General features: G+C 45.5%; 6 protein-coding genes across 6 annotated transcripts; 4 read left to right on the forward strand and 2 right to left on the reverse strand.

Moving 5' to 3' along the window:
- Window positions 1-752: 752 nt before the first annotated feature.
- On the forward strand, window positions 753-1,381 carry J7337_013787 (uncharacterized protein; the record flags this gene model as incomplete). The annotated part of the gene is made up of 2 exons (XM_044831263.1): window positions 753-1,303; window positions 1,339-1,381. 2 exons carry the CDS (start codon window positions 753-755, stop codon window positions 1,379-1,381), a joined length of 594 nt encoding a protein of 197 aa, XP_044674538.1.
- Window positions 1,382-2,144: 763 nt separating this feature from the next.
- J7337_013788 (uncharacterized protein) lies at window positions 2,145-3,408 on the forward strand (the record flags this gene model as incomplete). The annotated part of the gene is made up of 3 exons (XM_044831264.1): window positions 2,145-2,333; window positions 2,385-2,493; window positions 2,546-3,408. 3 exons carry the CDS (start codon window positions 2,145-2,147, stop codon window positions 3,406-3,408), a joined length of 1,161 nt encoding a protein of 386 aa, XP_044674539.1.
- A 2,665-nt stretch (window positions 3,409-6,073) lies between these two features.
- On the reverse strand, window positions 6,074-8,123 carry J7337_013789 (uncharacterized protein; the record flags this gene model as incomplete). Its single annotated transcript, XM_044831265.1, has 4 exons — window positions 6,074-6,872; window positions 6,921-7,296; window positions 7,350-7,382; window positions 7,685-8,123. 4 exons carry the CDS (start codon window positions 8,121-8,123, stop codon window positions 6,074-6,076), a joined length of 1,647 nt encoding a protein of 548 aa, XP_044674540.1.
- A 736-nt stretch (window positions 8,124-8,859) lies between these two features.
- J7337_013790 (uncharacterized protein) lies at window positions 8,860-12,768 on the forward strand (the record flags this gene model as incomplete). The annotated part of the gene is made up of 11 exons (XM_044831266.1): window positions 8,860-9,093; window positions 9,137-9,211; window positions 9,410-9,934; window positions 9,985-10,085; window positions 10,133-10,248; window positions 10,537-10,621; window positions 10,682-10,802; window positions 10,858-11,341; window positions 11,400-11,784; window positions 11,837-11,954; window positions 12,007-12,768. 11 exons carry the CDS (start codon window positions 8,860-8,862, stop codon window positions 12,766-12,768), a joined length of 3,006 nt encoding a protein of 1,001 aa, XP_044674541.1.
- Window positions 12,769-13,660: 892 nt separating this feature from the next.
- J7337_013791 (uncharacterized protein) lies at window positions 13,661-14,752 on the reverse strand (the record flags this gene model as incomplete). The annotated part of the gene is made up of 1 exon (XM_044831267.1): window positions 13,661-14,752. The coding sequence occupies one exon, from the start codon at window positions 14,750-14,752 to the stop codon at window positions 13,661-13,663; it is 1,092 nt and encodes a 363-aa protein (XP_044674542.1).
- A 1,423-nt stretch (window positions 14,753-16,175) lies between these two features.
- Window positions 16,176-17,519, forward strand: J7337_013792 (uncharacterized protein; the record flags this gene model as incomplete). Its single annotated transcript, XM_044831268.1, has 2 exons — window positions 16,176-16,908; window positions 16,960-17,519. 2 exons carry the CDS (start codon window positions 16,176-16,178, stop codon window positions 17,517-17,519), a joined length of 1,293 nt encoding a protein of 430 aa, XP_044674543.1.
- Between the last annotated feature and the right edge of the window lie 6,751 nt (window positions 17,520-24,270).

Raw genomic sequence — 24,270 nt, forward strand, 5'->3', positions numbered from 1 at the left:
GTCAGCTGCGAGGCAGTACGTCACGTAGCATCAGTAATGTCTTGAATGTTGTCTATGAGGGCCAAGTCCTTGGGAGATTCTTCTTTCTAAACCTGAGTGGATATGATCTGAAATCCCCATCAACAAAGTTACCATGGCTGAGTGGCGAGTATGCGACAACAGCGACGCTCAGCTTACGCGCCATATTGAGCAGCTTGATCTGCGACGACTCGATCGGCAGAGTATACCATTTGCACTGTGGCGATGGGGTAGACGGCGTGAGCGCGGCGGAGGGATGTGCCGCTGCACTCGGAATATCAGCTCCGTAATCGGGATTGTCAACTCATGACAATCCATCCGGGTACTTGTGACAAGGTTATGTGGTCAGGAGGCTTTAGCCCCAACGCACAAAAAAAGAACACATAGAGGAAATACACTTTTGGCCCTTGATGGTGCCTAGGACCTGACTTTTGGCTGAAAAGCCACGAATCCCGATGACAGTATAGAAAGAGCCTGCATGCTGCTCTCCCGTCCAAGTGGACGGGTTGGTGGTGTTTGGCGGCAAGATTTAGTGGAATTTCGGAGCATTTAGTATTAAGCTTTGAGTTCAGTAACGCCTGATTGAATCAGTTATATGGCCTAAAGAGAAAGCCATCAGGGTAGCAAACTGAGGAGTATTTAAGCTAGAATCCACGTTGACATTATATTATCGATTCAAATTATCCATGCGCCCTGACGAAGGTCAAAATCTCGTATTCAAATCTCAGTTCGCTATGTCTCAAGCCCTTCTCAAGTCAACGTCGCGAGCGCTTATCAACTCTCAGCGCTCTTCAAGATTGACCCTCAATCCCCGACACTTCTGTGCTTCTCCATCTCATTCCCAGCGCCTCCCAGTTCAGATCTCATGCCAAGGAAGCGGTCTCATTCAAACCATCTCCGTCAAAGACAAGCCGTACAAATTCTCAACCGATGCCCCCAAGGTCATTGGCGGGCAGGAATCACACCCCTCACCTATTGCCTACACCCTCGCTAGCCTCAGCTCGTGCAACCAAGTCACAGGCGCGCTTGTAGCCAAGGATCACGGGCTCACCCTCGGCAAATGGCGCGTCTCAGTCAGGGGCCAACTTCCCACTGCGGTGTTTGTTGGAGGTGAGCAGGGTAACCCGAATTGGGAGAGCGTAGACTTGGAGGTGACTGTACAGACAAATGCAGACGATGCTGCGTTTGAACATTTCATTGCCGAGGTCGAACGACGATGCCCTATCGCGCAGCTGTTTAAACGCAGTGGCGTGGTGTATCAGAGCAAGTGGATCAACGAGCCGCTGTGAGAGCGAACGCGCGCTAACTGTAACCTGAGAGCTTCTACTGGAATGTAGGAGAAAAGGCTGGGGAGGACGTATAGTGTCGGAAAGATTGGAGCATAGACTGAGGGGGTCAAAGCAGGCCAAGGGGGCGCAACATCAGGCATGGGGACAGTAGACCCTTCAGGGCGAATATTCAGTCACACAAACCAATTTACCAGTATGAATTAAGTACATCAATTAGATCTAGTAACATCAAAGTCATCGCTGCTGTGCATTGCCTTGGTGCAACACGTTAGCCCCTTATGCCTACCGCCTACATATGCATGAACTCACGAATTATTTTACTGACAACTTTTAGTTGCTAACCATGTAGGTCGAAGGTCAACAAATGCTATGTTTTTTACTTATGCATCCGTTTGGCCTTTTATAACCTCTATCTAAGCTTGCGGGGCTAAATCCTTTTTGGGCTGTTCAGCCTCGCACAACTCATCACACGCTGAAACGCGTACCATCTTTGTATATTTATCACAGAATATCTGAAGCATATTCTTACCAATTCTCTCAGTTCAAGTTTGCCAGAGTTGTATCAAACGGCTTGTTAGTTCCGCTCCTTCAACTACCGGCCCCACAGTACCGAGGGTTCTCCCACATCACGAGCGTTTATATTAAGCTGCCGCGCAATAGGGCCGCGTCTTATTAGCCAAACAGACGCGAAGATAGTCCCGGCAATAATACGTAAACCACAATATGTTGCAGTCGTAGTGGACTGAATCGGGAAACCCAGTTGTCTTGGCACAATAAATACTCGATGAATTCCCAAGCACATTGCTAATCATATCTCGCAGCTTCCGATTCAGCACAATGTTACCAAGAACCCTGTCTCATCTGCTCGCCGGTTCAGCTGTCGCTGAAGTCCATCACCTGTTTTCCGGCTTCTTCTCTGGCTCTACAATTACCGCCCTTGAGTTCGATGATGAAGCCTTGTCCTTGACCTTGGTGAAGAATATCTCATCGACGTCTGATGATGGGTCGAAGTGGATAGCACTCGACGTAGGTGCTGCCCAAACACCAATATCAGATCGGTTCTAATCAAATATCTAGGCTCGTAAACAAAACTTATACGTCGGAACCACTGGCTACTTCCAAAGTTACAAGATCACCAAGGATTTGGGGCTGACCTACAAGAGCAATGTCAGCTTGTCCTCAGACTGTAAGCAGCCCTTCCTGATCAGGAATCATTCTTCTGACTAGTTCAAATGCAGGCAACAACGCAAACTTCATCACCGCATCGTCCAAGTCTCCTTTCGCAGTCTTCGGAACACCCTACGGAGGCGGCTGTCCAACAGTCGCCATATCTGTGGATAATACCGGCACTCTCCAGAAGAGCTTTGCGAATGCGACGTACAACACCAAAGGCGGCGTCCACGGAACCGCACTGAGCCCCAAGAACGATTTCTTGTACTCCGCTGATGACATGGGAAATGCCGTCTGGGTTCACTCCTATGATCGCGAAAGTGGCAAGATTGAAGAGGTCCAATATCTTGCTGCCGAGGAAGGATCGAACCCGAGACATTTGACTGTTCACCCAAATGGAAAATCGGTTTATGTTGTTTATGAGGAAGCGAATTCCATTGCGGCATACAAGCGGGACACAAAGACTGGCAAACTCGAGTTTCGCAATGAGACCTACAGTTTACTTCCTTCTGGTACGGTCCGAACGCACGACACATATCCGGCTGAACTAACTATTTCACTAGGGTTTACCAACTCCTCTTCTTACTGGGCTGACGAGGTACTGCTCTCCGCACCCGCTGAAGGATCATCCCCTAAATATCTGCTCGCCGCCACGAGGTCTCGCAAGACTGGAGTTCCTGGATATGTCTCTGCGTTTAGCCTCGATGCCAAAACTGGAGGTATCAAGGAGCAGCTGTTTTTGCAAGAAACCACCAACAGCGGAGGTTCTGCGAATGCTGTGTCGCCGGCTTCATTCAGTGAGGATTTCTTTGCTATCACTGATAGTGGTTCGAACTTTATTGAAGTTTGGAAGATCAAAGGTAAGAGTGCGTCGGCAGTTGCTCACCTGGATCTTGAGAATGGGCCTGCCAATGCTGTATGGTATGATTAAAAGGGGTGGAGATATAGAGCTGGTGTCTGCCAATAAGGTTACTGATTGAGTGATCACAAAAGCACATTATTCTGCTTTTAATTAAGAGACTTATCTTTATTAAGGCTATATATATATATTGCATTCCAAAAGCTAAAGTTGAATGGGATTTTCCAGTGTAGTAGCTTGATATATCTCGCTAAGGCGTCATAAGCTTTAAGTATCAATCAATGAAGAGCTGGTGCTGAACGTATTCTGGTCTTCGATTGGTGGGCGGAGCCACTCCGAAGAGCCTTCTCCCCAGCAAGATGTCATGCTTAATGCAGCGACATGTGGTGTGGTGAGGAGTGGAAAATACAATTATGGACCAGTTGAAGATATCTATTTGGCTGCCATCGCTGTGATTGAACTAAAGCCGGCATTGTGTTAAACCTGAAGTGTATTTTCTAACCTTATAACTGACTTATAAACTCAATACCGCTACTACCTCTCCTATCTTAAAGATCTAGGGTATTTATAGTATTAAGCTAACCTTTCTTAGCTAAGGGATTAAAGCTTTATAAACCTTTAAGGCTAGCTAAAGAGTTATTATTTAAGTTTATATTATATTAGCTTTATATTATAACTATTAGTTAATTATTATAGTATTAATATTTAAGTTATAGGCTAGAAGTGTTATTTATAGTTAAAGCTTATAGCTAAGAGCTTATTCTAGTAGAGAGAACCTAGAACTAAAGCCAGGGCAGTAATAAGTACCGGGTCGGGCTTGTACCTGCCTCCTTTCCCAAGATATCAAGACAGTTATTAAGGCTTTTAAGAACTCTAAAGACTGGCAGTTATCCTATTAATGCTTTAATTAAAGATTTAAAAAGAAAAAGATAAATAATAAAGAACTAAATATAATGCTAACTACTATTTTAAAAGAAGTTAAGACCCTTTGCTCTTCCTATTAAATTTATTACTGCTGTATTCTTTGCTAGAAGCCTATTTGCTGCATCTGTGTGTTCAGTACTTCTTTGAACCACTAAATCAATCAGCTTATATAGCCAACCCGGATTTTGCACTTACGGTTAGCTCCCCGATAATTCTTATAGGCTAGGAAGCCGCCCTCTAGAATAAGTATTTCTTGACCCTCCGGCTTACCTAGGATTTCAGCATACCCAGAAACAAACTGAGGGGTTCGAAATTTAGTCTCCATACAATGGAAGATTAAGACTCGCTTTTTTAAGATCTGTGGAAGCGGAGAGCCTTTAATTGATATTAACTTATTCCAATAACCTCGCTCACTAAATATAAATTAATAAATAGGAAATCTGAATCCGCGGTTTTCAGCGCTTACAGTTCGTCGCCATTAATAGGTATCAGAGCTTTGAGCGGACTGAAGCACGGCATATCAAATGCGCCTCGAATCTTGGTTTCGTAAGAATCCGCTTGAGGTTGTTCAATAACATTCAATGAATTGGGCAGGATGCACAGTTATGCAAAAGACTTACATGGAGCACGCAGATCCACAATACCGAATTCATCAAGTCTCCCTGACTTTGTCTCGCTTTCCAGTATAATATCTAACACCTCCGGTGTGATCACCCTCACATTATTTTCCATGTAGCTTGTCAAATTGAGGAGCTCTTTATCTGGCACGTCATTCACTCCCACTGCACGATAGCCTTGAAGAAGGAACTTGGCCCTGTCGCGTTTGAGATTGCTTGTCTTCGTAGAGAAGGCATAGTCCTCAGGAGTGGAATGCTGGTCCTCCTCTGGGGGGTCGTCTTCATCTGCAATTAAATCGTGGATTGGTATATGCTGTAAAGCATTGTTGCTTTCCAAGTGTCAGTATATCTCTTGATGGTTTGGTGAACTTGAAAGCTCACTGAAATGTGACCGGCTGAGCAGCTGGTCCACCTCCCTCGGCATCTGTGAAAAATGGTTCACCAACACTTCGCTCAAGATTATGCGTTGACATCATGCTGTAGTCAAGTTAGATGGGCAGAAGTTGAATCGAAAATCTGATAGAGAAAAAGAATTTGATCAGGGTTTTCGCAAAAGCCATGGAAAGAGGGAACCTAAAAATCTCATCAAGGTTCAAGGGGGATTGACAGGGCAGAAACATGGCGTTCTAAGGAGCAGCTGAATATGACATATCCGTCACAGGGGCGCTTATGGGGAAATATACTATTACGAGGTGGCCAATCAGATCCGGGGGGGCTTCCAACACGTCCAACCTAAAGAAGATACGACAGTCCAGAGTTACTTGGTGGCGAGACTGGGTATCTCGGATGTGAGAGTTTCCGAAAGATGTGGCGAGACTATTCCTGTTTCAATTGCATTTTTGCGAAGTCGGTGTGCATAGCTGTACTATTGGCATTAGGAAGCAATAGACTACTGCAAGCCACTTGTGATGTTATATGCAAGTCTGCATACAGCGGAGAAAGTCCTCCGAAGTTTACTTGACAGTCTGTTCAACGTGCTGATACAAAGTTTATTTTGTGATAAGGAGCCATTAAAGACTAGAATGTTTAGCACGGTGTGAGATGAACGAGTATCATCTGGGACGCAACGATCCTGTTCTTCCAGGCTAGTAATAATCATCAATTATACAGCAAGATTAAACGTATACTAGCTTAGTTTCAATAGCAATCGCATCTAAATAGCTAGTAAGAAGTACATTACCCAAAATGGTATCTAACTACTTCCAAATTGTCCCAAGGCGGTCGATGGGGCCATCTTCCAATTCCCTGCCGTACCAGCCCATCAGGCCATGAGAAGGATCCTCTGGCACAGTATCCACAATCTTCAATCCCTTTGAACTGCCAATTGATACCTTCTTCCCTGCCGAAGTACTAAGTTCAAGAAAAGCAATGCCAACCAGTCCATCCTTCGACTCTTTATGCTTGGACATGCGAACCCTAACAACGCGCTCATCGGGCTCCAAATCTAGCACCACACTTTCCACTGGTTCGACATCGCTAGCACCAAGCGGTTTGTAAGCACCTCCTTCATAGGAAGTCCGCATCCACCCAAGAACAACTGTCTCGTTGCTATTGCGGCACATGTGGAATCCAAGGCTCGTTGGGTATGTGTCATTCCTCATCACCAGCCCCGGGGCCATATTGAAAAACTTCCCTTCAGCACCACCGACGGGCAATCCGATCCAAAGGTCTTTGAAGTTCTCTCTGGCCTCGTCTGTGCTAAAGGCACTTTTCTCATCTTCCATTAAGGAAAGCTCGTGGCCGGCAAGTTGTACCAAGGGATAAGTACTTTGGTGAAGAGGTTGACTATCGGCAACTTCATCTTCCAGCTCATGCTCCATAGACCGACCAGCAGAGAATGAAAAGTTGGACAAAATCTCGGCGGCCCGAGCCGTGGTCCATTCATCGCTGTTTTCTTCGTTGGGCTTATGAATTGGAATACGACCTGACCAGAGCTCAGGTTCCTGGATGGACGCCGCGTTCTCAATTTCCTCCACGTCCTCAGGGCGTAGCGATCTACTAGGTCAGTTGATATTGCCTTCATCATGCTATGCCACGACTCACATTTGGTCCACCGTCTTTGTGATTTCCTTCATTTGCATGCTCAATATCTTGCGTACGCCCAAAAGCTCGCGAATGTTGACCCTGATGGGATTTTCCGACTGAGTGGGAATATAATCGACCGGATTATTAAGAACTGCCTGGATGCGTCCCACTAAGGTTTTATACTCCATGAACATGTCAAGGAGAACATTAGCATAGACCAGAGCTCCGTCGAACTTTGGGACTTTGATTTCCAGGGTTTTAGACCATGAGAGGAAACTCGACAAGTGATAATATGGTGTTAGTATAGCCCATGTCTTTTGAGGGCATCTGGCAACGTTGGCCGGGAAGGCGGCAGCGGCACTGTAAAGCGAGTCAAGGGTCCAGCCTTGAGTTTCTGTAGCAACTTAGATATTCCGTTTTCGAGGATCACGACTCATATAGACGTACCGGGTTTAATTTGCCCTCCTCCTGACCAACTTACTGTGATTGTTGTTTCGGTTTTATCCAAGACTGCTCCAGATCCCTTACTTGACGCATTCTCATCAAGAAAGAATTCTTTTTGATCGCCGCTACTGTTCACAAAGCCCTTGATCCTACTCTCTATTAGTTGTCCCGGTGCATTTGCTGGAGTACTTCAAAGAGACCCACGCTTGTTTGACCTCAGCCTTGTTCTGTATGTTTATCACCTTCACAGAAACTACTCCGATGAGTTCGCCCCCTTCAATAAAGCCTGCAAATGTTATCAAGCCATTCAATACCCATCTTATAGCACTGCCTCGTACCTGAGATATAACAGTTCCCATATGTAGCAAAAAACTCGTCGTTCGAGTACGGGATGCCAGGGTCTAGGAAACTGGCGTCGCTAAGAAGTTCTGTAGTCTGATTGATGACCTTTACCGACACGACAGCATTCAAGTCACTCTCTGTGAACTTTGCCTCATCCAGAGTAATGGAACTGCCAGATCCGATAAGGGCCCCGTTCTTAATGGATGAGCCGGCGCTAACATTCATACTCTTGGCAACCTCGGATATCTTGTCCACGAAGCGTGATGAGTAGTCGACTGTTTGTGAGGTGTTGTCTCTCTGCTTCAGATTTGGGCTGTCTTTCTTGGGATCGGTAAACTTTACCGCATTAAGAACACAGGGGCGATGAAGGAAGGAATTGTAGCCCTGCCCAAGGCGCATTGAGTCGTTGTAGGGAGCTATGAGAATGCCCGACATCTTGAAATGATCAAACAAGTAATTTCAGGATGGATGAAGACGGTAGACCTGGTGTGTAGTAGCCTTTTTCAACTGAATAAACTTGCTCCTACACTTATTCCATGCGTCAAGCGAAAGAAAGGTTTGAATGGGATCCCACTTATGGTTTCCAAACAAGCTAGGCAACATGATGCAACAACCCTGAATACGGAACATCTGCGCTAATGCAACTTTGGAATTTCAGCTGACACTAAACATTCAGCTGCGCATAATCTTTCAATAGTTCTAAAACTAGAGCCATCGATCCTGACTACCCCTCACTTATGAGAAATGTGACCCAGGTGGATCAGAATACAATTTGCACCATCACGCTTGAGTTACAGCAATATCTAGTAGTGAGGTAACCAGAAGTGATTGCAAGGTTTTTGTCTGCCAGGTTTGATGCACGCGTAAATCACATTCCGGCTTTTGTGACTTATTAATGCGGCTTGCATATGTCTTAAGCCACTGTGGTGGCGAGACTCTCACCGCTTTCCGACGACTTCTTTGTCCTCTGTAGCGTTGATTAGCAACCCCAAGGAGCATGTTTATGCCTGGACTCTGGTGCATTTCGTTTGCTCCTCCCGTGAATGGCTGTCTCTTAGCTAACTCAGCAACGTATTCCCCTTCGGCCACGTTGGATCGAGACCATCACCTCCGTCACTGCACAATCTGATATCCCACGAAAATAATCACTATACCTTGCTATTCTGTCAAAATGGAGCCTATTGACTTCTCTGGCATCCAGGGCTTGTCTGGAAATAACATGACTCCGGCGGATGACTTGGCTGCACCAACGAACACATCTTATGTTTTCACCATCATTACAATCTATGCCCCCGCTGAAGGCTCCAACGATGATACTGAAGATCAAGCTACGGACAACATGACCGCATCTCAATTATCCCGCCTCAAAGCAGCTATTCTAGCCAAGCTTCATGTGCAATCGTTGGTAACCCTTCAATGGACAGATCTGATATGCTAAGCACAACTAGACCAACCCCCGAACTTCTGCGATCCACGATGACATTAGGAAAGATAAGAACTCGAATTCTCAATACATGGCCTGGGTCAGTTAATCTTCGAGGTTCCTAGACGCATGCGTATTCAAGTGAAGTGCCACACCGTTCAGGTTCTGCAATGAATTCGGCGAGACCGTTTCTGATAGCCAGACCCTTGGGTCTTACTTCACTGGGCTCAAGAAACAACCCAAATATCAGGTACCTTTTACAAGCTTAGATCGCGTAGGCGCTTATTAACTATCACAGAATACGTCATTCAACATCTTCATTACCGCTGCAGCTTCGGGAGATGCGAACCAACTTCTTATATCCCTCCTCAAACAGTCGTTCCTACTCAAGTTTATGCGTCTCCTTGATGGTAAGAATAGTCATAACGAAGGTTCACTCCAATCTTCGGCCTTTAGCAATAAGAGTGCTGCAAAGACTAACCTTGCCATTATTCGTGGCTTCATCGAAACCATGAGTTCTGATGCTAGCCAAGACGTATTTTGCCTCCCCGATGGAACACCAGTCCCAGATACCATGCCCTTGGAACAATATCTTGGTATATCAAAGCCTTCAGTGAATAGCAAGGACAGCGCTCCAATAATTCCAGTGTTCATTAAGAAGGCCACCCTGTCGATTATACAGCCGACAAGCAAGTTCACTGAAGGGTCATCGGGACGGCAAACCTTGGGCACATCACAAGTCAGTCAGAGAAAGAACCATCGAGGTGGGGGGATCGATCAATCTGTGATTGATAAGCTTGGGAAGCCCGATCTTAAGCTCACGGTAAGTAGTAAATCTGTATCGATTCAGCTCCTGACGAACATGACGTTTAGGACCGTTCGGGCGAAGAGCTCCGCCGAGATAAGTCTCACTTGGAAGTCAAGGAAACCCTACATGAGTCCGACTATGCGCCTGATTCGGACACGACTGTTCTGTAAGCTATCCCACGGTCGATTGTTGAACTGCCGCTCACTCTCTCAGGCACGCAAGTAAACTCAATGAGTATGAATGGGACCTCATTCTGAAGAACAGTAATGCGTTTCGAGGATGGATTGTGGACTTCAAAGGCGACAAGATTGCACAGGCCCCTCATCCAGGTAACATCTTAATTTACAGGTGAAGGGAGACAACTAAAACTTGCCTTTTAGCATTCAAGCTGCGGGAGGGGCTCAACCTAGTGAAACCTGCAGACAGCCTTTCTGAAGGCCATCTGGGGCACCCTCCGCCACCATGTAGCAAGCCTTCTCCAAGCCATGAATATTTGAATGAGCAGGTTGATCCAGCTACGGGTCTATTACTTCCCCCTCTTGAGAAAAAGGATGTTCAGGAACTTGTCTCACGAAAGCCGCAAGCGATACCAAGTTTTTCTGTTACTGACAATTCAGATATTGAGATTGCCTCGGTTCAGCATGAATTTGGATACTCCATGGCTCAGAACCACTTTGACAAAAACGTATTTGAAGTCGAAGGGTAGGTAGTTCCCCAAACTTTCTGTACTCGTCGGCGTTGACGGTAGCTTTTGCTATATAGCTCTGGTGTTGTAGAGGGTATTACCCTGGGGGCCAATGCGGCATTCTCGAATGAACAAAGTAGTGGAAGTGCGACTTCTACCAAGCAAGTGGCCAAGACCTTAATTGCCACCTACAAGGTTGTGAACACCCATTCTTACTGCCTAGCAGACGTCTAATCAGATTCAAATCCACCAGATACCCCGCGCTACAGTTTACCTATCACCAGAGGATCTTGAGCCCACGGAGGAATTCGCCGCAGCTATTGATCTCGTTCGAAAGACTCGCAATATCATAGATCTCAGGAAGCTCCACAAGCAATTTGGCCAGATCTTCTGCGCTGAGATTGTGGTTGGGGGCTGTCTTCAGACGTCGAAGATCTTAACTGCAAAAGAGAAGGAAGAAGAGAACGTTCAACGGAATAGGTTCAAGGGCAGTGTGGGCATCGCTGTCGGCGCACCTCAAGTTGCCAACCTAGGTGCAAAGATGTCTCATGAGACACAAGATCATTCAGAGTCAGGAACTCGAGAGTTGGATCAGCGTGAAAGTCTCTCGTTCCGCGCCACGGGCGGTAATACAATTCTTGCAGCAAACCCACCAGCATGGATCAGCAGCGTCGCATCCGATTCCAATAGTTGGAGGATTATTCAACAAGGGGATATCAGACCAGTGATGGATATGGGTAAGGGCCATACCTGATTATTCGAGGTCGCCACTGACATATCGTCTTAACGCTACAGTTTCTGAAATTCCTGGCTACGAGCAAGTCCGAATGTGGTTCCTGCAAGCGACGCCAAAGTTGACGGAGTATATCGTTATACCTCAGCAGCGGTCCTTTGATGCGCGATTAAAGGTCGATATCAATCACGATGGTCTCCCCAGAGCTCTTGTTGGCTCTAGAGAGGGGGACAAGAAGATAGCAGATCTATCCAGTGTCACTGCGTACCTTGCCCATGATCCTCGACAGCCTCCGGCCCATTTTCTCGCATTCGTCAAAGAGTCAGAAAAAATAGACAAAAAAGAGGGCCCCATGTACTTCAAAGATAATCGGCCTTTCACGGATGTTACAACGAAGATCTACCAGACCAGCGAGACTACGACAAAGAAGATTTTCGAGCCTGCACAGTAGGTCTCCTACACCCGTATTATCTTTTACATGTACTAAACTTTTACCAAGAACGCAAGCACCAGTACTGTTCTGTCCCCAGACCCTCCCCAATAATGATCCAGATATCCCCGGTCTACTGAGTGACAGTAGGACTGTTTGGACCATTGAGGTTCCTTTTGGCTATAGTGTAAGTCTTGTTCCTGTTCGCTATACCTAATATAACTAAATTTTATCAATAGCTTACGCATAATTCTCTCGTCACATTGAAGTCACAGGCTGGAGGAGCAAATCGCCGAGACTTGACCTTGACGGTATACCGAAATGCCCAGGGCGTGTTCATGCCAGCCATTACCAACCACACAGACCCAGTATACTGGCGAGTTCTGAAAAATGACCGTTCCAGCATATCGTCCTCAGATCAGATCAAGTTCGGCGACAAGATTCGCTTATGCTGGCGCTTCTCCGATCAGTCAAGTGGCTGGCGTGATTACCTTGACGACTTCTACGGGCGGCGCCGCTTCGATTCACCAGCCGAGCTCCAGTCGAATGAGGACGAACTCTTCCTCAAGTCGCCATTCCCAAGATTCGAGGGGCTGACTGCCAAGCAGGGCGCATCCATGCTCCTAAGCACAGTTAGCGATACAGACCCGGTCTTGGAGGGGCTTAAAGTCCTCAATTCTTCGGCCTCGCAGGGAACCCAGAACGTCACCTACAATCTATTTGATCTGTCTTTCCGCTTGGACTTCGTGGGCAACAACGGATCAGGCGAAGCACTCGATTACATGAACGTTGCCTTCTCTGAAATGAGTCAGGTAAAAGAAACGAAACTGAAATCTGAGGAGTATGAACAAAAGGATCAGTCCGCTCTCGATGTTGGAAAGCGCATGGGCGCTCGCGTAATAAATAGCCACCTTGACCAGATTCAGAACTTGGCCAACGCTGTGTCTAAAGGATCGGCTGTTGATGTCATGAGAGAGACAGTCAAGACCGGATTCATGTAAGTCTCGTATGAAATTTTTGGATGACGCTAATCTGGAGGACCAGGCTTACCCCTGTTGGGAAACTTGCAACAATCTTTGGCCACGATTAACCTTAGGCCTCTATGGTGATAAGTAAGAAGAGTACTTGAGATGGCATAATATTTTATAACTAACTAGATGGAATTTGTCATCGAGATATGCGATATTGTTCTCTCTGGTTAACCTTCTCCTGTAGCCATTCTCTGTTAGTACAGTCAGTAATCAACCTTTGTGAAGTTGCAGGATTGACCACCATTAATCGTTTTGCCTGGTGCATTAAGGGCAACGGCTTGTAAGCGTTATAAGGACAGAAGACTGCCTTGATTAAAGAAATGCATCTATTTTCTAAGACAAAGCGGGTAAGTAATAAACTGATGGAGGGTACGGAGTACAGTGGTAGGGATGGTATCATCACTTATTAATAATGGCACAGCATACGTAGACCAATTGGAGGATTACAATCCCTATCAGTGTTGGCGGGCGCAACATCATGATTGTTGGAGCTTCCACTCTTCCTCCAGGTAACCACATCTGTAATATATTTGACCTTCTTCATCAACACCATCGGGACAGGTTTTGGCGACGTCAAAGTCACAGATCGATTTGATCTAACCGGTAAAAGCTTACTCATCACAGGAGGAGGTGCAGGTATTGGTTTCGCCCGCACCAAAGCCATAGCCCAACTAGGCGGCGGTGTCGGTTCTCGACTGTGACTGATCTCAAAGCTAAGACATTCCAATTCTTCTAACTATGTTTTCAGTGAGCTTTGGAGTTTTTTCAGAACCTATGAAATCTCGTAGCCGTTGCAGATTTATAAGAACCTCGTGGTCACATTAAAACCAAGTCCAAGCACTAGTCTAGTCCCATTATATCACTACAAACTTGGCTTAGCCTTTCTCAATCCTGCAGCACGGTAAATTAATGCTGATGCTACTTCTTCCACAACATCTCTATCCTCCCAGCGATTCCCAAGATCCATGAGACAAGCCGCAACAACATCCCTCATAAACAGACCGCACAGCTGTTCTACCTTCGATAGCCCATCTTGCGCTGTTTGCCGCGCTATTTGGAGACCTTCTGCAGTAGGATTGTATGTCAATGACTCAGCCGCGGTGACTTGATAAAGTAGGACGCCAAGCTCCACTGCTGGACTGATCTTCTTTTCTTGATACTGAGCCTTCGATAGAAACTTATTCGTTTTTGAAGCCGTTGATGATCCGAACCCGAACTCAACCCATAATGAGCTCGAGGGCCACAGCGCCCAGTCTCTACTTCCAGTAACTGGGGACTCCTGTACAAATAGCCGATAATTATTCAACGGCCCGTGGCACTTTCCCGGATTGATCTCCATGTAGTGAAGATAGGATCGTGCAATCCCTGCAGCCAAACATATTCTTTCCTTTTGTCTTAGACGGGCATCCTCTACAAGTGCTGAGACATGGTGACCGTCGATCAAGTCCACGTCTTCAACTCTTTGAAAATGGTAGATCCATGTTTCACGAGCACTATGTTCGATATTTCCAATGACGTCGAAATCTTGGTTATTTTCCTTTAGGGCTGCGATCCTTTGCGGCAAGTTGGTGATTCTGCTCTCTTTTGCTACGGTCACCGGTGTCGAAAGTATAAAGTCATTCTCAGTATGAAGACCATCTGGCCTCGGCATCAAACAGATCAGCATTGGCTCTCGAGTCAATGGCAAACTGCTGATGATTCCACTATCTTCTGCTCGGGACCTGAGTTCTTCAAAGTCTTCCTCGACTTTGACTGCAAATGGGATTGCTTGGAGTCCATTCTTGGCGACATTGCAGTTGACAAAGCTAAGGGCCTTGTGAAGGCCATCAAGCTCACTTCGAATTTCCTTGGTATCTTCCCACAGCTCTGGCCGATCATACGATGGACGAATTGCGGCGAAAACATCTTCGAGCTGGCTCGCCAGGGGTAGAGTCCTTTCGAGGTCGTGATTCATATGTCGAAGTTGCGAAACAAAACCTTCAAATTCCTCTTTTCCATGGTCAACCCAGGAGCCAAGCTTACTCCGACTAATTTTCTTTTGAGCCTCTTCGATCCTTTTGTCAACGCGTTGCCTGTGATATGCAAATTCGTCATTCTCTAGCGGTCTTGTTAAGTTATTCAGGGGGCTCGCATCAGAGCTTAATCCTTGTTCGGAGATGAGAACGGGTTCTGTTAAATGCGAGGGCTGTGCTTTGGCGGTTTCGTTTGGGGTTGCCGACCTTTTGATTTTGTCCCAATACTTTCTAACACTTTCCTCAATTTTTGATAGGTCAGGAAGTTCAACAAATCTATGTCTTGGTTGTAGCGCGCTCAGCTGTGTTCCAGCGACAACCCCAGACTCCGCCGAGACAGTGGCGGCACTCTCTCCTTCGCCATCTGAATGACTCGTAAGCTATGATGACTAACGTACGGTACCTCAGTGACTTGCCTTCTTGATCGAAATTTCCCACAACTTCGTAGCATTTATCCAAGACCCGTAAGATGGAGTCAATCTGTGAAGCAATGTCTTGTTTCAGACGCTTCTGATTACTACCGTGGAGGGCATCTGGTCCGTGTTGGTTATAGTGAGCTACATAGGCCCGGAGATGAAACACGAAGTTCTAGAAGTAACGACATCATTAGCTTATTACTCTACTTTTATCTAAATTAAGCCCAGCCGATGTGATGAGGCCGAGAATGATGAAATATCATTGAAGTTCTTACCCATTCTTGTGCTCGAAGGCCCGTCATAGAAAGCTCGAAATCCTCACCATAGCTTTTAGCTATCTTATAAGCTTTCCGCAGCGTTCTGATACCCTTGTATGCAGGGTCTAAAAGAGCTACAGCCCCGAGAACAACCCCAATAGCCTCCATCGGTAAACTGAAATAGATCAGACAGTAGGTAACGGGCGTGGAAGTTTTAGGTTTTGATATGGCCCCGAGTCTTGATGATTGATTAATGAAATCTGTCTTAGGCAGTTATGAGCTTGGATGATCTGATCGTCAGAAATTACCCCTCACGTTGGGCATGGCGGCAGGCCAACGCCTGGAATGCAACCCAACGGCGTAGCATGAATCATCCAGTAATACGGTGACATTTGTGTTACACAACCCAATAGCGATTTGCAGAGGACCTTGGCCAAGCACGCCACATCACTTGAAAAGTGGTCAAGCATGAATATGGAATTGGAGCCTAAGGCGCTGATCTGTTTGTCGCCATTAGAGAAGGGATCAAACTTTTCGGAATTCTTTCTCCCCGCATAAGCCAACATAACGACACATTATGCATTGACTTCGTCGCCGCCCTGTCAAGTGACTCATACTCCGACAATAAAATCTACGAATACACGGTTTTGTCTTTTTGATACCTACTTTAGTCAGCCGCCCGGCAAAACATCATGGATCAACACCCCCTCCAGCTTGAATGGGAAAGGGCTAAAAACTTGGTGAAAGAGCTGAGGGATCTGGGAGAGGTGAGAGAGGACCAGCCTTTCCTCGCTACAGTAATGGAGAGGTGCCTCGAGACCTTGCAAATCATCAAGGCAGAGTCCGAATTTGACAGCCAACCAGGAAAACCTTTGGGACGAAGCATTAAAAGCGCAATAACAGGTAGTCGATCTGTCAAGCAGAAACTGCGTGATTTGCAGCAGGTCAATAATGTCATGGACTCCCTCAGGCTTTCGAGGTTATCCATGAAAGCCGAACGTTCTGAAGCGTCGCTGAAGCATCTCGAACAAAAGATTGACACCCTCATGGACCAACAGAGGCAGCAGTTCGAAATTCTTGATGTGCTGCATCAGGGCTCTTATGTTCCAGCTGCCAAAAGATCACATATGCATAAAATGATGTTCAGGAGCAATGATAGCAGCATATCTAATAGTCTGTGCCTGGAGTCAGATGAAGATGATATCTTGCAAAAGCTGTCACAACTGTCAATTATGGGACTTGACATTCTAGCCGATGTCTTAGAATGTGAAGACTATTTTGAGCTTTCAAATCGACTCCGGGTGTGGGGTCTTGGCATCGTAGATGGCCCCCTCGCAATCGGAAAACTGGACATTTTCACGGGTTCCTCTTCAAGGGTTCTGGAGATTTTCAGCGTTCCGTTCCTCAGGATTCTCTCCAACATCGGTAAGTATTATTATTTATAAATGAGACTCTGATGTTCTGAACTACTTTTAGAATATATGATCACTCGTCTAGAACCAAATGGAAGCAAGTTACTGGCTTTCTTGGAAGAATCAGAGAAACTTATCAACTCTGTAACCTTGAGGGATCCTGGTGGAACACTAGCAATCAATGCCATGCTGAAGCTTGTAGAAGTCAAGGACATTGCAGAAGGGATCTCTGCTTGTACTAAAAGCATATCGAACGAGATAGAGACTCTTTTTGAACCACTACCGGGAATTCGATCCGAGAGGAAGACAGTCTTATCAGCCAGAGCGCAGGGGATAAGCCCGTCTGTCACACCAGACACTCAAAGACGCCTCCTAGCTGAAGAAACAGTCGAGGTAGCACGAGACCTTACTAATCTTTTACTTCAGAAAGCAAAGGAGGAGACTCCTAAAAAAGAAAAAAGCCTTACTGACCATATTTCCCGGCTTTTTGAAGAAGAGACACAACGACTTGCAGAATGGGCAAAGTCGCAGCCAGGGACAACAAATGAGATCGCCACCGAATTGACCGAGCTTAAGGACTCTCTACTTGGTGAGCCGCAACGCTGTAACCCTCAGTACGAATAGTGCTAACAATATCAAGAGCAACTCGGCATCTTATATAACAATGAGTCACATGGACCAAACGACGGTCTTTCATCGACCCTGAATGATTTCCAGAGAAGGGTATATTTGTTGTCAACTATTTCTAGAGCGCAAGATAAGCATAAGAGTCTGGATCAGAACAAGACATATCATAAGGGAAAACATATAGCAACGGATATACAGCAACCTAGTGAGATAGCTTAAAGATCGGATCATCAAGGGATTCATGCATGACACCCTCGGATTTATCTACGGTTCATCGCTTCTCAAGGTCTTTATGGAATCTCATTGGTGTGTCTTCTTCCATCTCTCTTCGCAAAAGACCATATTACTAACTCCATGCTAGAAAAACCGCCTGGTATTTCTCGCGTGGAACTCAAGGACTCAAAGGAAAAGAAGGACAGAGGATGGGAATTTTACAGAGGCATGCCCAACTGGTCGGGTCGTTGCGACATTCCTAGAGGAGCCGTGCTGCACAACTCTCTGAAAGAGCGGCTCGAGAAGGTTGAAAGCTACAATCCATCGAACAACCACGGTTCTGGCGAGCCCAGCTTGCGGAATGCAAAAGGGGATTGCTGACGTGAGAGACGTTACGTGTAAGCTTTTCGATTTGAGTAGTGAGGAAATCAAGGCTGCTGAGTGGGATTATAGGCATAGGATTTGGCAGTTTGAGGACTTTCATGCCCAGCATGCTCAACATCGCATTTGCTAAATTGCTGTGGCTTCAGTAAATTGAGATGGACTGTTGTTATAATCATTTTCTTACCATGCGCATTTTGCCTTCCAAAAGCTAAAGTTAAATAGGATTTTTCAGTGTAGTGGCTTGATATGTCTCGCTGAGGCGTCATAAACTTTAAGTATCAATCAATTTTCTTACCATGACACGATAAGTCTGTTCACCTCCACTATAATACACAAACCAGTCTTATATAAAAAATTGAAACTGGTACTGCTGGGTTCTTTCTAAATTGACTCATGGACCGCGAAGAATGTCCCTCCGTTTCTCATCCGATTTCTTATGTCTTTCTCCGACTTTAAATCTATCGGACGAGATTGACGGTACACCAATGATGGGAAAGCGAGGTCGTCATCAACGACATATTCAGTGGAGACTGATCGTAACGTTGTCTGCTTACGTGAAACTTGCTGAGATAATTCACCAAATAATTTAAGCAACCACCTTATGATTTCAAATACCATGTCATGCTTTAACCCTTTTTTTCTGAGCAACATTTAAACTTCGGATTTTGTTTAAAATAACAACTCCAGAGACGGTTCCCCGAGACCCTTTCGACACAATTTCCCTTCCAAAACAGGAGCAGAAATATCAATATTCCCAATCAGTTAAAGGGGGCGGGTCTTCAATTCAGCGTTGCAGGGGGGGTTGAAAATACGCGGGGTTCGACAATGGTTGGATGAGAAAAAGTGCCCGCGAGCTTGGTCGCCCAATTACAATCTCGGTCATTAGCCACACCTAAGACGGGCGGCCTCCTTGTAAATCCTCCCAGTAGTTCACTTATTTTCTTGCTCCCCTTACAATTCACCCCACGATAGAAATGGAGAACCAAGTTGTGGCATTTGATGAAGAGCTTGACTCAACCTCAGATTGCGAAGGCAAAATCATCATCGACCAGGAGAAAGCCCATGTGAGTATTCCTAATGGGACCCAACTTGGGGACACTTTCTCAATCCGACGTAAAGTGGAATCCTTGAAGTATGGAGATATTTACGATGTGACCCATGTCGCGATGACCGAAGTCGACATGGAGACAAGATACCAAGCGAGAGCGTTCCAGACACACGGTCTATTACCAAAAGTTGAAGCACATATCCGTCGTACAATCAGACGGATGTCACGAAGAACGGTTCTTCGCACCACTTGGGGTCAGCTTGAGGTGGTCATCTTCAAGGCAGAAAACTTGGACAGATCTGAGAGCAACAATCCTGTCCAAGCAAAGTCTGGAGGCTCAAGTTGCCCGCCACCACCTGAACCGGCATCTCCAAAGAGGACAAAGAAGACATCGGCAAAAAGGAAAGAGTCGGAACGACTTCGGCAACAATCTCGCCGAAATAGAAACCTCCAAAGAAAACAAACACAAAACATATCGCCTCAGAACAAATCGATTCAAACGGAGCAAGGGTTTGGTTCTAGCCTCCTTCTCGACATCGATCCGGATGACATTATCTTTCTTCACCGAATCAATCACATAACCTCTTTCAGATCACTATGGACCTCCTGGGATCTCAAACAATATCTTGAAGCACGGTGCAAACATACCGCACCGTCTGACGTTGAGAGATTGTCGGATATGATTAGGCACGAAGAAGTGTACCTTTATCGACAGAGGAATAAATTCACAGCAATCATGGAGAAATGCACGAAGTACATTTCAGAGAATCGGGACGTGAAAAACCACGGTCTGGGGGTTATGCATTGCGCATCAATTTCTCAGGAGTTAAAGGCTCGGAAGATTTTATTCCTACAGCGATATATGATTTTACTTTCTGGACTTCGTGTACTGGATGCTATCCTTGTTTGGCCTGGAGAGACTGCCAGTATTAGTCGCCTGCGCTCAGTTAAGTAGATCTTAAAGAACAGCCGAGGGTTAATGAACTTGTAACTTTAAACTCAAGTCTTTCAAGATAAATGTAAAAAGGTCTACTATAAGGCCATATTCAAAGAGAGTTAAATCACCAAAGACTAGCAATTTTAATAAACAAGATATAATAACAATGAAAAATTTCCCAAGCATCCGGAAAAAAGAAATCTTTCCTTTCGTTATCCCTTTTTTCCTTACTTTTCTTTTCCTTACTCTTCTTTTCCTTCAAAACCAGCCCATACTTTCCCGCAAATCCAAGATCCCAAAAACCATAAAGATAACCGCGCTAACATCCAGTGTAAATTTCATACCGAGTCCATCAAAAGCATATCCAAGCATAAAGGGACAGTTACTTTTCCATTGCAGCAGACCTCGACCGATCTCAAATCGGAAGAGGTTATCCAAAGCTATCCCATCAAGCGATTCCTCAGGTTAAGAAGTCTTGCTTCTTGGTTCTTTCTGGTTGTTGAAAGATTTGTCGGTTCAGTCATCGGCGAGTGACTTGCCTGGGTCTTCACGACCTCTAGCAGACGAAGTGCTCGGGACCAGATTGACTGGATATGATCATTCATCATGTGACAATTGGACTTAGATCCTCCGTATTCAACACAGGACTTTCCATATTCCTTCCATTCGTTGCATTCTCAGAAACACCAGGCCAGGGCGGTAAAGCTACCACCACCTATTGTCCATCGTATTGCGTTGCCGCAGCCTATTGTCCATCATAGTGCGCAGAGGTAAAGGTTAATAGTGTACAAGGGCGCATGTGGGTATCTCCATCTAACAAAATCGCAGCGTTGCGATGTGAAATCCGGGATAATAGGTTGCTAGTGTATTCCGGGTTGCAACGAGTTGGCACTGACTCGTCAAATGCTTGCTCGACTTCGTGTGGAATCATCCAGCCAGGGATGCTCTTCACAAAGGCAGTCGTGCGGCATCACTTCCCAAAAGCCGCTTTCTTCCCAACTAAAGTTGTATGTTCTCTCCTTTATTCATGTCTCCTCTTGGGTCGACCAGGGGGGCGCGATTTATCACATGTGCCGACGTGGCTGGATAGCTCCTGGAAGCTCTCGACAGCATGTCCACATAGGCACGCGTATAGGCCAAGGCGGCCGCGGCACTTTGGCGACTGAGCATGTGCGCGAAGGCGATCTGGTCGAAGAAACTGTTTCCCGCATCGACATCGGTATCTTTCCAGCGAGTGCGCCGAGCTCCGCAGGTGGCGCTCGAAGTCAACTCGGCGGCTGAAACGGCAGCTATGCTTTCCGCAGCTATAGGGCTTCGAAGAACCAGAGGTATTTTGGCAGTGCGAAACTCTATAATGGTCGGCTAGTGCAGATAGCTGATTGAAGGCCATGGCGCATATCTCGCAACTGTAGCGCGAAAGTGACAGTTGCGGAGTGGCTGGATTGCTGGCGCTAGCAAGCGTCGACGGTGATTGCGACGTGCCAGAAAGGCTACGGGAGAAAGATGGTGGTGATTGAGTTTCGTTCTCAGAGGGACTGAAAATGGTGACTTGAATAGGAGAAGAAGTAGATTGAGAAGTTGGCAACATTTGAGGAGAGTCGTAGCCTTCTAGATTGCCAAGAGAGACGTCGCATTCGGCGATACCTGACGATTCATCGCACAAAGTATCGCGCAGTTTGGAGGTCTCCAACTCTTCATCTAGATAGGCTGCTATGGACGGAACAATGTTGAGTTCCCAGTCGAGATCGGGGTTGTCAGGCCCATTGTGATCTAGGTGATGATCATAGTGGTTACTCTGTATGTTAAGTGCGCCGGATCAACCGGCGCCTTGACAAGAGCGTTAGATGTTGTGGTAAATTGCGCTAGCTCACAAGAGCATTGGTTTGATGAGATTGAGCAACGATTAGCCCGTTGCAAAAAGGTCAGGAAAGCAAAACACAATGTTTTTAACAGAGTGTCATAATAAACGGCAATTCATAACAGCCCGGAAATTGTAGACACAGTCCAGTTTACAGCTGGATACAGAAAGTCAAGCGCGAACCTCGCACTGAGGCGAATTGGCGGTAAGAAAAGAGGGAAAAGAAGGGGAAAAACGAATGAGGCTGTGGGCGGTTTCTTAAACCTGCCAGGTCTGTTCAGCTCGACCGTAGCGCCCTACGGCTGATAACATGTTGAGACAGGGCACGTTTTCTGATTCGCTGTCACCTGTCTCCATCCTCCATTGTGGGTAGTCCTTCGTGGGCACGTTTTTTGATTCGAGGGTGGCTTAACACCGCCGCTCCCCTTTGAGAACGTCATACACTAGGCCTAACAAACTTGGATGCTGACAGTTATCCCGAACCTGGCGGTGCTATGATAAGATACATTGAGTATGGCTTATCTGTGGTTCTGTTGACTCGCTTATCTGAACCATGACGTCTGGAAGAAAAGATCGAACAAGTTGCGCGGTCAGAAGAGGGTCTGCAGACCCGGGCCGGGGCTCAGCCAATCAAGAAAAGAGATGCGTCACCCCTATTGTGAGTCTGAAAACCAGGCAGAGATCCTTAGGTGAGATCAATGCGCTGGTATGGGCACTTTTTCTAAGTGGCCAAAATTACCGGCATATCATCAAAGACAACCTTGGAGCTTTCGGAGGCTAAACTAGGGTATCCAATGGGGAAATGTGCCCTTTGAAGTCTCCCATGAACTGGTATGATGAATTTGCCTTGGTGACTGAATGTCCAATCCGAAAACGTGCCCTGAGGAGAAGGTCATTCATCGTTTGCCATTCCCATATGATGTTTGGTTTCACAAGTCCATTGCCTCTTATTTAAAGACACTTGCCGCGTGATACTGGTTTATCAATTCTTGATCTTTCTAAAAACCATCCAAGTCTATGTTCTACTCGAAACCTTCTGCTTTTATACCAAAGTCCCAGGGGCAAACCTCAAGCTTTGCTTATAATAACCTACAAATCTAAACGAGAGGTTGAAAAAACAAGAATTAATTACACGAGATATCAATATATTCGTGCAATTGATGTGACAAAAGGAGCCAAGATCATGGAGAAATTTGACAAGATAGGTTAGTCCTGGGCGACATACAAAAAAAGAGACTTCAACTGACAATAGTAAATAGCAACACCAACCCACAGTATCACAAGCTACCAGATGCTCCAGTGGGCAACAGGGAATGGGAAGTCTGATCCTTGGAGCCAAGTCTCAAGCATGGCTGGGCTTCAGCCCGCCGATATCACGCTCAGTATCAACTATACTAAGGTCCAGAAGGAGAGTACCAAAGCTACAGCTGGCTCAACTACCAGTTTGAAGGAGGCTTGACATAGCTATGAGGTTGAGAGGATAAGTCGGAGCGGGGCCTAAGGTCGATCATGGATTAAAATGACATTCATCAGACTAAGCATTTGAACGTTATAATGACACGTTTATCACATGGCTATATATTGAGATATGCGATTCGACGGTGCTTTGACCTATGATCTTAATTTGGAACCAGAAACGCTATCGAGTCTCAAAATGAGAATGAAGAGGCCTTTCATGCCATTTCTCTTTCCCCTCTCCCTTAAGCCCCCAGTGGTGACCAACATCACAGCCGACAACTTCACGGACATCCAGTTTCAGAAGGGATGAATCCGCTATTAATGTCGGCGAGTATTCTGGGTCTAGTTTCCTTGGCTGATCTCGTGTATCAAGCTTTATCTAAGTCTATGAAAGGCCTTAACTAGGTTCTCTCTGCTAGAATAAGCTTATAGCTATAAGCCTTAACTGCAAATAACACTTCTAGCCTATAACTTAGATATTAATACTATAATAATTAACTAATAGCTATAATATAAAGCTAATATAATAAGAACTTAAATAATAATTCTTTAACTAGCCTTAAAGATATATAAAAAGCTTTAATCTTTTAGCTAAGAAAGGTTAACTTAATACTATATATACCCTAGATCTTTAAGATAGTAGCTTTAATAAGATTAGTCTTTTATTAAAAATATCTTAACTAAACTTATATTAATAATTATATTTATAAGGCTATTATTATACCTTTTATTATAGTAATATATAAAGTAACTTTATAATATAATTATAGCTATAAAAGACTTAATTATAAAATTACTATAAAGTATATCCTTATATAAGACTTTAATTAGTTAAGTAATAAATTCCTTA

The sequence above is a fragment of the Fusarium musae genome, chromosome 11 (assembly GCF_019915245.1).
Source record: "Fusarium musae strain F31 chromosome 11, whole genome shotgun sequence".
NCBI lineage: Eukaryota > Fungi > Ascomycota > Sordariomycetes > Hypocreales > Nectriaceae > Fusarium > Fusarium musae.